The following is a 13,246-nucleotide window of genomic DNA, read 5'->3' on the forward strand; positions in this document are numbered from 1 at the left end:
CACCACCGCTCCAGCTACACCCAGCAACACCACCCTAGCTACACCCAACAACACCACTGCCCCAGCTACACCTAGCAACACCACTGCCCCAGCAACACCTTTGCCCCAGCTACACCCAGAAACACCACTGCCCCAGCAACACCACTGCCCCAGCAACACCACTGCTCCAGCAACACCACTGCCCCAGCAACACCACTGCCCCAGCAACACCACTGCCCCAGCTACACCACTGCCCCAGCTACACCACTGCCCCAGCTACACCACTGCCCCAGCTACACCACTGCCCCAGCTACACCACTGCCCCAGCTACACCACTGCCCCAGCTACACCACTGCCCCAGCTACACCACTGCCCCAGCTACACCACTGCCCCAGCTACACCCAGCAACACCACTGCCCCAGCAACACCTCTGCTCCAGCTACACCACTGCTCCAGCTACACCACTGCTCCAGCTACACCCAGCAACACCACTGCCCCAGCTACACCCAGCAACACCACTGACCCAGCAACACCCAGCAACACCACTGCTCCAGCTACACCCAGCAACACCACTGCCCCAGCAACACCTCTGCTCCAGCTACACCACTGCTCCAGCTACACCCAGCAACACCACTGCCCCAGCAACACCTCTGCTCCAGCTACACCCAGCAACACCACTGCTCCAGCTACACCCAGCAACACCACTGCCCCAGCAACACCTCTGCTCCAGCTACACCCAGCAACACCACTGCTCCAGCTACACCCAGCAACACCTCTGCTCCAGCTACACCCAGCAACACCACTGCCCCAGCAACACCTCTGCTCCAGCTACGCCCAGCAACACTACTGCCCCAGCTACACCCAGCAACACCACTGTCCCAGCTACACCACTGTACACCAATACTGGGACTCTGGGCACCCCCTGCAACCCATCGGTACAGGAAGCAATGCCTGCGCAGTAAACACTGGAAGCAGGCCTGCATCCCGACACAGAGAAGGAAACAGGTCACGCAGCAAGGCGAAATAAAACCTCAGTGATCGGAACACATGGAGACACTAGCGGAGAGGAGACGCTCAATCAGGACAAGCCGGCAGCAGCAGTGAACCCAGGCACAGGAACAGCAAAAGGCCGCCTGACGTGGAGAAGGTAAGTGCCGTGAGGTCCACACAGCCGAGTCCCTTTAACACCGCAGCCTCAACCCCTGTACACAAACACTAAGAGGTATAATAGGACCCCCTCCACGCTGGCCAATACGTCCCAACACAGAACCATTGCATAAAGGAATATGACTTAAGGTGGCCAAACCCGATATCGTGCTGCGCGCTCCCGCAGGATTGTAAATTGCATCCCTAGATCTTCCCGCAGGTTCATATGATCTGGGATGCGATGTACGATCCCATTCAGATGGTGGAGGGGGGAGCCGGCGTATCGTGCGGTCAGCGGGGACCACGCGATTGTCAGCGGGGACAGCACGATCCATCTGCCGACGGATCGGCAGTCGCCCTACGCGGAGCATCGCACCGTGTATGGCCGACATTACACTGGACTTTACTGAACAGCAGCAGAGAACGCGTAATTAAGCCTGTCATTTCTCAAAAGGAAAAAGGACCTAATCCTAACCTACCCCTCTTACCTACCCCCTACCCCTCACCATACACTTCTGTCCAAGTCTGTTACACTTACCCCCCTCTGTAAAGTCCAGGGTGATCTACTATGTCCTTTATGTATGCTAAACGTTTTTTGTCTTTTTTCATTCAATACTGTAATACAATATAGAACTGCTCTATATACAACTAAGGTGCAGCCACTGGAATCTGTGGGGTCATATTTGTGGATATGATATTGGGGTATAGTCTGGGTGGTAAGTGTGCCACCCTATGTGACGTGTGTATATATACGGAGAGTAACCCCCTGAAAGGGCACACTTACCACCCAGACTATACCCCAATATCATACGCACAGATTGGAGCTGCTGCACCTTAGTTGCATATAAGGAGACGTAATACTGAACACACACTACGTATAGAGACACCCTAAGGAGCCATCTAACGTCCCTAATGACCATTCCCACGCCTGGGGATATTACATAGTGATCGTTCACAGACTGGAGCATTGTGTCTGCATATTACACATTATTTCTACCAATATAACTCATTTGTCATTATGAATTATCATTACTAAACTAGCACCCACACACACAGTTCTTTGGCCAATTACCCCAGGTGAGCGCTGAGTACATAGTCCCTGCTTATACCAGCTGTCAGTGTCCGCCATGCCGGTCATCTATATCCAATACCGAATTCTTCTCTCTGCCATCCATTTACTGTTATCCTGCCTGTGTGTGATGGTCATGTATGTTATCCTGCCTATGTGTGATGGTCATGTATGTTACCCTGCCTGTGTGTGATGGTCATGTATGTTATCCTGCCCGTGTGTGATGGTCATGTATGTTATCCTGCCCGAGTTTGATGGTCATGTATGTTATCCTGCCCGTGTGTGATGGTCATGTATGTTATCCTGCCGTGTGTGATGGTCATGTATGTTATCCTGCCCATGTGTGATGGTCATGTATGTTATCCTGCCCGTGTGTTATGGTCATGTATGTTATCCTGTCTGTGGGTGATGGTCATGTATGTTATCCTGTCTGTGGGTGATGGTCATGTATGTTATCCTGTCTGTGGGTGATGGTCATGTCTGTTATCCTGCCTGTGTGTGATGGTCATGTATGTTATCCTGTCTGTGGGTGATGGTCATGTATGTTACTTTGCCATCCTCTGTGCCCTGTGGTATTATAGCAAGGCTTAGTACTTACTCAATGGTTCATATGTTCTGTCTGCACGGTTTTTGTGTTGAGCCCCTTGGACGGCGCTGTGCGCACACTTTGTGGCGCCTTATAAATAAATGATAGTAATCATCATTATCTCATATTATTTATCTTATTCCTTACACCAATATGGTCTTATATTCCTGACTCCCAGCAATCCTCAAGGTCACCCTTATTCTCACCTTGTGCAGATTACGCAGCTTCTCTATGGGGGGCAGATGAGACATCCACCAGGAAAACCCCCTCTGCGGGCTCTGTAACACATGACAGTAACACATCAGCCTCACACACCTCCTGTACGGGGGCTATTGTCCTCACTAGTTATAGCTTCCTTACACATGACAGTAATACATCAGCCTCACACACCTCCTGTACGGGGGCTATTGTCCTCACTAGTTATAGCTCCTTACACATGACAGTAACACATCAGCCTCACACACCTCCTGTACGGGGGCTATTGTCCTCACTAGTTATAGCTCCTTACACATGACAGTAACACATCAGCCTCACACAGCTCCTGTACGGGGGCTATTGTCCTCACTAGTTATAGCTCCTTACACATGACAGTAACACATCAGCCTCACACAGCTCCTGTACGGGGGCTATTGTCCTCACTAGTTATAGCTCCTTACACATGACAGTAATACATCAGCCTCACACAGCTCCTGTACGGGGGCTATTGTCCTCACTAGTTATAGCTCCTTACACATGACAGTAATACATCAGCCTCACACACCTCCTGTACGGGGGCTATTGTCCTCACTAGTTATAGCTCCTTACACATGACAGTAATACATCAGCCTCACACACCTCCTGTACGGGGGCTATTGTCCTCACTAGTTATAGCTCCTTACACATGACAGTAATACATCAGCCTCACACACCTCCTGTACGGGGGCTATTGTCCTCACTAGTTATAGCTCCTTACACATGACAGTAATACATCAGCCTCACACAGCTCCTGTACGGGGGCTATTGTCCTCACTAGTTATAGCTCCTTACACATGACAGTAATACATCAGCCTCACACACCTCCTGTACGGGGGCTATTGTCCTCACTAGTTATAGCTCCTTACACATGACAGTAACACATCAGCCTCACACACCTCCTGTACGGGGGCTATTGTCCTCACTAGTTATAGCTCCTTACACATGACAGTAACACATCAGCCTCACACACCTCCTGTACGGGGGCTATTGTCCTCACTAGTTATAACTCCTTACACATGACAGTAATACATCAGCCTCACACACCTCCTGTACGGCGGCTATTGTCCTCACTAGTTATAGCTTCCTTACACATGACAGTAACACATCAGCCTCACACACCTCCTGTACGGGGGCTATTGTCCTCACTAGTTATAGCTCCTTACACATGACAGTAACACATCAGCCTCACACAGCTCCTGTACGGGGGCTATTGTCCTCACTAGTTATAGCTCCTTACACATGACAGTAACACATCAGCCTCACACACCTCCTGTACGGGGGCTATTGTCCTCACTAGTTATAGCTCCTTACACATGACAGTAACACATCAGCCTCACACACCTCCTGTACGGGGGCTATTGTCCTCACTAGTTATAGCTCCTTACACATGACAGTAATACATCAGCCTCACACACCTCCTGTACGGGGGCTATTGTCCTCACTAGTTATAGCTCCTTACACATGACAGTAACACATCAGCCTCACACAGCTCCTGTACAGGGGGCTATTGTCCTCACTAGTTATAGCTCCTTACACATGACAGTAACACATCAGCCTCACACACCTCCTGTACGGGGGCTATTGTCCTCACTAGTTATAGCTCCTTACACATGACAGTAACACATCAGCCTCACACAGCTCCTGTACGGGGGCTATTGTCCTCACTAGTTATAGCTCCTTACACATGACAGTAACACATCAGCCTCACACAGCTCCTGTACGGCGGCTATTGTCCTCACTAGTTATAGCTCCTTACACATGACAGTAACACATCAGCCTCACACACCTCCTGTACGGGGGCTATTGTCCATCACTAGTTATAGCTCCTTACACATGACAGTAACACATCAGCCTCACACACCTCCTGTACGGGGGCTATTGTCCATCACTAGTTATAGCTTCCTTACACATGACAGTAATACATCAGCCTCACACACCTCCTGTACGGGGGCTATTGTCCTCACTAGTTATAGCTCCTTACACATGACAGTAACACATCAGCCTCACACACCTCCTGTACGGGGGCTATTGTCCTCACTAGTTATAGCTCCTTACACATGACAGTAACACATCTCCTGTACGGGGGCTATTGTCCTCACTAGTTATAGCTCCTTACTAATAAGGACTATCTCAGGCCACATAACCCAGATAATCAGATATGCAGAACGCAATGATGCCCATAAGGAACCGTTAGTCACAATTTTAAATTAAATTAAATTTTATGCATTAGTTAATGGCCAAATACCACAGTACCAGCGCATACATGTGAATAAGCCCTAAAACCAGATGAAGGAACAATAAAAATACTTGTAAATAATCTTATTATCAGCTGGGAGAAATGAATGAAATCAGTGAGTGTACAAACCCCTCACGTTACGTCCTGTCCTCCATGGTGGAGACGTGATCACTTACCTGCCTTCCAGGTGGATTAATCTGCAGGTCTTCCAGGGTGAAGGTGACCCAGACAGGCGATGGCTGCCGCAGGATGAGACGAATGGAGATCACAGAATCTGTATCACACAGCATCTGGGGGGAAGAATCATTCACCATAGAGGAAGAGTATACTAATATAATTTATTATTACCGGGACTCACTACAGTGATATATATAATATAATGACAGGTTATATACACTATACCCGATATATATTATTACCAGGACACTCACTCATCCCTACAGGCACTCAGCCAGAGACTACAGTGATATATATAATATATAATGACAGGTTATATACACTATATCCGATATATATTATTACCAGGACACTCACTCATCCCTACAGGCACTCAGCCAGAGACTACAGTGATATATATATAATATAATGACAGGTTATATACACTATACCCGATATATATTATTACCAGGACTCACACTCATCCCTACAGGCACTCAGCCAGAGACTACAGTGATATATATAATATAATGACAGGTTATATACACTATACCCGATATATATTATTACCAGGACTCACACTCATCCCTCACAGGCACTCAGCCAGAGACTACAGTGATATATATAATATAATGACAGGTTATATACACTATACCCGATATATATTATTACCAGGACTCACACTCATCCCTCACAGGCACTCAGCCAGAGACTACAGTGATATATATAATATAATGACAGGTTATATACACTATACCTGATAATATATTATTACCAGGACTCACACTCCTCCCTACAGGCACTCAGCCAGAGACTACAGTGATATATATAATATAATATAATATAATATAATATAATATAATGACAGGTTATATACACTATACCCGATATATATTATTACCAGGACTCACACTCATCCCTACAGGCACTCAGCCAGAGACTACAGTGATATATATATATATATAATATAATGAGAGGTTATATATACTATACCCGATATATATTATTACCAGGACTCACACTCATCATGACAGGTTATATACACTATACCCGATATATATTATTACCAGGACTCACACTCATCCCTACAGGCACTCAGCCAGAGACTACAGTGATATATATAATATAATGACAGGTTATATACACTATACCCGATATATATTATTACCAGGACACTCACTCATCCCTACAGGCACTCAGCCAGAGACTACAGTGATATATATAATATAATGACAGGTTATATACACTATACCCGATATATATTATTACCAGGACTCACTACAGTGATATATATATAATATAATGACAGGTTATATACACTATACCCGATATATATTATTACCAGGACTCACACTCATCCCTACACGCACTCAGCCAGAGACTACAGTGATATATATATAATATAATGACAGGTTATATACACTATACCCGATATATATTATTACCAGGACTCACTACAGTGATATATATATAATATAATGACAGGTTATATACACTATACCCGATATATATTATTACCAGGACTCACACTCATCCGTCACAGACACTCAGCGACAATACTAGGTATACTACAATAATTGGAGGGTATAATGCAGGGGGAGGGTCTAGGGTAAATACCCTACATCCTCCCACAGTACATCCCTACACTGTGTCATCACTCGGATGGTGGGGAACATACACAGTATATTATACATGGCACGTAAGCGCCCTCACCTGCTGCCTGTACAGAGACACATAGTCCTGGGACCCCTCCTCCATGTGGGGGTATAGCATGAGGCGCAGGTTGCTGACACAGGTCCGCCAGACTCCGGCCTTGGCGGTGGGGTCAGACAGCTGCATGTGAACGGTCAGGAAAGCAGTGTAGTAATTCTTGAAGCTGATCTCCTGCACCAGAGAGGGATAATATACTCAGTGAGGGGTCCCCAGAATACCCCACGGTGAGGAGTCACAACGCCCCTGGCCATGATCCGCCACTGCTCAGTTATATAGTGTACTCCGGCTCCGGCAGCACTATAATGAACAGAAGGCTGGAACCTTATAGAATTATAGTAATAAACTGATGATTAAACCCGTCAGCAGTGGGGACTGTGTTCCTTCAGTATTGTAGTGTTTGATGCACACAGGAGAAAGAGAAAAACAGACCGAGATGTCACCCCCGCAGGTGCCAGGCCTCAGCCATTACTTACAGAGAGATCCCCCGCAGATGCCCGGCCTCAGCCATTACTTACAGTGCACCAGCATTTCTTATAGAGAGATCCCCCGCAGGTGCAGGCCTCAGCCATTACTTACAGTGCACCAGCATTTCCTATAGAGAGATCCCCTGCAGGTGCCCGGCCTCAGCCATTACTTACAGTGTACCAGCACTTCCTATAGAGAGATCCCCCGCAGGGGCCCGGGCACAGCCATTACTTACAGTGCACCAGCATTTCTTATAGAGAGATCCCCCGCAGGTGCCAGGCCTCAGCCATTACTTACAGAGAGATCCCCCGCAGATGCCCGGCCTCAGCCATTACTTACAGTGCACCAGCATTTCTTATAGAGAGATCCCCCGCAGGTGCAGGCCTCAGCCATTACTTACAGTGTACCAGCATTTCCTATAGAGAGATCCCCCGCAGGTGCCGGGCCTCAGCCATTACTTACAGTGTACCAGCATTTCCTATAGAGAGATCCCCCGCAGGTGCCGGGCCTCAGCCATTACTTACAGTGTACCAGCATTTTCTATAGAGAGATCCCCCGCAGGTGCCGGGCCTCAGCCATTACTTACAGTGCACCAGCATTTCTTATAGAGAGATCCCCCGCACGTGCCGGGCCTCAGCCATTACTTACAGTGCACCAGCATTTCTTATAGAGAGATCCCCCGCACGTGCCGGGCCTCAGCCATTACTTACAGTGTACCAGCATTTCCTGTAGAGAGATTCCCCACAGGGGCCCGGGCTCAGCCATTACTTACAGTGCACCAGCATTTCCTATAGAGAGATCCCCCGCAGGTGCTGGGCCTCAGCCATTACTTACAGTGCACCAGCATTTCCTATAGAGAGATCCCCCGCAGGGGCCCGGGCTCAGCCATTACTTACAGTGCACCAGCATTTCCTATAGAGAAATCCCCCGCAGGTGCCGGGCCTCAGCCATTACTTACAGTGCACCAGCATTTCCTATAGAGAGATCCCCCGCAGGTGCCGGGCCTCAGCCATTACTTACAGTGCACCAGCATTTCCTATAGAGAGATCCCCCACAGGGGCCCGGGCTCAGCCATTATTTACAGTGCACCAGCATTTCCTATAGAGAGATCCCCCGCAGGTGCCGGCATCAGCCATTACTTACAGTGCACCAGCATTTCCTATAGAGAGATCCCCCACAGGTGCCCGGCCTCAGTCATTACTTACAGTGTACCAGCATTTCCTATAGAGAGATCCCCCGCAGGTGCCTGGCCTCAGCCATTACTTACAGTGTACCAGCATTTCCTATAGAGAGATCCCCCGCAGGTGCCTGGCCTCAGCCATTACTTACAGTGCACCAGCATTTCCTATAGAGAGATCCCCCGCAGGTGCCGGGCGTCAGCCATTACTTACAGTGCACCAGCATTTCCTATAGAGAGATCCCCCGCAGGTGCCGGGCCTCAGCCATTACTTACAGTGCACCAGCATTTCCTATAGAGAGATCCCCCGCAGGTGCCGGGCCTCAGCCATTACTTACAGTGCACCAGCATTTCCTATAGAGAGATCTCCAGCAGGGGCCCGGGCTCAGCCATTACTTACAGTGTACCAGCATTTCTTATAGAGACTATTACTGAGTACATCTCGGCGTCGGGATTTAGAATAGTGTTCCTACAGGACTATAGAATCTAATGTATAATAGTGTTCCTACAGGACTATAGAATCTAATGTATAATAGTGTTCCTACAGGACTATAGAATCTAATGTATAATAGTGTTCCTACAGGACTATAGAATCTAGTGTATAATAGTGTTCCTACAGGACTATAGAATCTAATGTATAATAGTGTTCCTACGGGACTATAGAATCTAATGTATAATAGGCTAACTACAGGACTATAGAATATAATGTATAATAGTGTTCCTACAGTAATAATATATAATAGCAGACCCTCCATCAGGTACACAATGCTCTGCTCCTGTACTCCCCACCTAATGAATGATGGCAGACACCTGTGGGGAAACACCTGTCTCATCTATTACCTAGCTCAGCACAGGTGTCTGCAGTCATACATTATATACACAATGCTCTGCTCCTGTACTCCCCACCTAATGTATGACTGCAGCCACCTGTGGTGTAACACCTGTCTCATCTATTACCTAGCTCAGCACAGGTGTCTGCAGTCATACATTATATACACAGTGCTCTGCTCCTGTACTCCCCACCTAATGTATGACTGCAGCCACCTGTGGTGTAACACCTGTCTCATCTATTACCTAGCTCAGCACAGGTGTCTGCAGTCATACATTATATACACAGTGCTCTGCTCCTGTACTCCCCACCTAATGTATGACTGCAGCCACCTGTGGTGTAACACCTGTCTCATCTATTACCTAGCTCAGCACAGGTGTCTGCAGTCATACATTATATACACAGTGCTCTGCTCCTGTACTCCCCACCTAATGTATGACTGCAGCCACCTGTGGTGTAACACCCGTCTCATCTATTACCTAGCTCAGCACAGGTGTCTGCAGTCATACATTATATACACAATGCTCTGCTCCTGTACTCCCCACCTAATGTATGACTGCAGACACCTGTGGTGTAACACCTGTCTCATCTATTACCTAGCTCAGCACAGGTGTCTGCAGTCATACATTATACACACAGTGCTCTGCTCCTGTACTCCTCACCTAATGTATGACTGCAGCCACCTGTGGTGTAACACCTGTCTCATCTATTACCTAGCTCAGCACAGGTGGCTGCAGTCATACATTATATACACAGTGCTGCTCCTGTACTCCCCACCTAATGTATGACTGCAGCCACCTGTGGTGTAACACCTGTCTCATCTATTACCTAGCTCAGCACAGGTGTCTGCAGTCATACATTATATACACAGTGCTCTGCTCCTGTACTCCCCACCTAATGTATGACTGCAGCCACCTGTAGTGTAACACCTGTCTCATCTATTACCTAGCTCAGCACAGGTGTCTGCAGTCATACATTATATACACAGTGCTCTGCTCCTGTACTCCCCACCTAATGTATGACTGCAGCCACCTGTAGTGTAACACCTGTCTCATCTATTACCTAGCTCAGCACAGGTGTCTGCAGTCATACATTATATACACAGTGCTCTGCTCCTGTACTCCCCACCTAATGTATGACTGCAGCCACCTGTGGTGTAACACCCGTCTCATCTATTACCTAGCTCAGCACAGGTGTCTGCAGTCATACATTATATACACAGTGCTCTGCTCCTGTACTCCCCACCTAATGTATGACTGCAGCCACCTGTGGTGTAACACCTGTTTCATCTATTACCTAGCTCAGCACAGGTGTCTGCAGTCATACATTATACACACAGTGCTCTGCTCCTGTACTCCCCACCTAATGTATGACTGCAGCCACCTGTGGTGTAACACCTGTCTCCTCTATTACTTAGCTCAGCACAGGTGTCTGCAGTCATACATTATATACACAGTGCTCTGCTCCTGTACTCCCCACCTAATGTATGACTACAGCCACCTGTGGTGTAACACCTGTCTCATCTATTACCTAGCTCATCACAGGTGTCTGCAGTCATACATTATATACACAGTGCTCTGCTCCTGTACTCCCCACCTAATGTATGACTGCAGCCACCTGTGGTGTAACACCTGTCTCATCTATTACCTAGCTCAGCACAGGTGTCTGCAGTCATACATTATATACACAGTGCTCTGCTCCTGTACTCCCCACCTAATGTATGACTGCAGCCACCTGTGGTGTAACACCTGTCTCATCTATTACCTAGCTCAGCACAGGTGTCTGCAGTCATACATTATACACACAGTGCTCTGCTCCTGTACTCCCCACCTAATGTATGACTGCAGCCACCTGTGGTGTAACACCTGTCTCCTCTATTACCTAGCTCAGCACAGGTGTCTGCAGTCATACATTATATACACAGTGCTCTGCTCCTGTACTCCCCACCTAATGTATGACTACAGCCACCTGTGGTGTAACACCTGTCTCATCTATTACCTAGCTCATCACAGGTGTCTGCAGTCATACATTATATACACAGTGCTCTGCTCCTGTACTCCCCACCTAATGTATGACTGCAGCCACCTGTGGTGTAACATCTGTCTCATCTATTACCTAGCTCAGCACAGGTGTCTGCAGTCATACATTATATACACAGTGCTCTGCTCCTGTACTTCCACCTAATGTATGATGGCAGACACCTGTGGTGTAACACCTGTCTCATCTATTACCTAGCTCAGCACAGGTGTCTGCAGTCATACATTATATACACAGTGCTCTGCTCCTGTACTCCCCACCTAATGTATGACTGCAGCCACCTGTGGTGTAACACCTGTCTCATCTATTACCTAGCTCAGCACAGGTGTCTGCAGTCATACATTATATACACAGTGCTCTGCTCCTGTACTCCCCACCTAATGTATGACTGCAGCCACCTGTGGTGTAACACCCGTCTCATCTATTACCTAGCTCAGCACAGGTGTCTGCAGTCATACATTATATACACAGTGCTCTGCTCCTGTACTCCCCACCTAATGTATGACTGCAGCCACCTGTGGTGTAACACCCGTCTCATCTATTACCTAGCTCAGCACAGGTGTCTGCAGTCATACATTATATACACAGTGCTCTGCTCCTGTACTCCCCACCTAATGTATGACTGCAGCCACCTGTGGTGTAACACCTGTCTCATCTATTACCTAGCTCAGCACAGGTGTCTGCAGTCATACATTATATACACAGTGCTCTGCTCCTGTACTCCCCACCTAATGTATGACTACAGCCACCTGTGGTGTAACACCTGTCTCATCTATTACCTAGCTCATCACAGGTGTCTGCAGTCATACATTATATACACAGTGCTCTGCTCCTGTACTTCCACCTAATGTATGATGGCAGACACCTGTGGTGTAACACCTGTCTCATCTATTACCTAGCTCAGCACAGGTGTCTGCAGTCATACATTATATACACAGTGCTCTGCTCCTGTACTCCCCACCTAATGTATGACTGCAGCCACCTGTGGTGTAACACCTGTCTCATCTATTACCTAGCTCAGCACAGGTGTCTGCAGTCATACATTATATACACAGTGCTCTGCGCTCCTGTACTCCCCACATAATGTATGACTGCAGCCACCGGTGATGTAACACCTGTCTCATCTATTACCTAGCTCAGCACAGGTGTCTGCAGTCATACATTATATACACAGTGCTCTGCTCCTGTACTTCCACCTAATGTATGATGGCAGACACCTGTGGTGTAACACCTGTCTCATCTATTACCTAGCTCAGCACAGGTGTCTGCAGTCATACATTATATACACAGTGCTCTGCTCCTGTACTCCCCACCTAATGTATGACTGCAGCCACCTGTAGTGTAACACCTGTCTCATCTATTACCTAGCTCAGCACAGGTGTCTGCAGTCATACATTATATACACAGTGCTCTGCTCCTGTACTCCCCACCTAATGTATGACTGCAGCCACCTGTGGTGTAACACCTGTCTCATCTATTACCTAGCTCAGCACAGGTGTCTGCAGTCATACATTATATACACAGTGCTCTGCTCCTGTACTCCCCACCTAATGTATGACTGCAGACACCTGTGGTATAACACCTGTCTCATCTATTACCTAGCTCAGCACAGGTGTCTG

The 13,246-nt window shown here is 47.7% G+C and overlaps 1 protein-coding gene across 2 annotated transcripts in view; it reads right to left on the reverse strand.

Annotated features, from left to right (window-relative positions):
• Nucleotides 1-13,246, reverse strand: part of NICN1 (nicolin 1, tubulin polyglutamylase complex subunit) — a 73,981-nt gene that overhangs the window by 12,605 nt on the left and 48,130 nt on the right. For both annotated transcript variants that reach the window (XM_088465378.1, XM_088465379.1), the window contains exons 3-5: nt 7,120-7,290; nt 5,427-5,540; nt 2,987-3,058 (exon numbers count right to left, since the gene is read on the reverse strand). In XM_088465378.1, coding sequence (XP_088321504.1) covers nt 2,987-3,058; nt 5,427-5,540; nt 7,120-7,290 — 357 coding nt within the window. The remainder of the gene's footprint in view (nt 1-2,986; nt 3,059-5,426; nt 5,541-7,119; nt 7,291-13,246) is intronic.

This window comes from Taudactylus pleione, unplaced genomic scaffold (genome assembly GCF_031769625.1).
Source record: "Taudactylus pleione unplaced genomic scaffold, aTauple2 ptg001984l, whole genome shotgun sequence".
Classification (NCBI taxonomy): domain Eukaryota; kingdom Metazoa; phylum Chordata; class Amphibia; order Anura; family Myobatrachidae; genus Taudactylus; species Taudactylus pleione.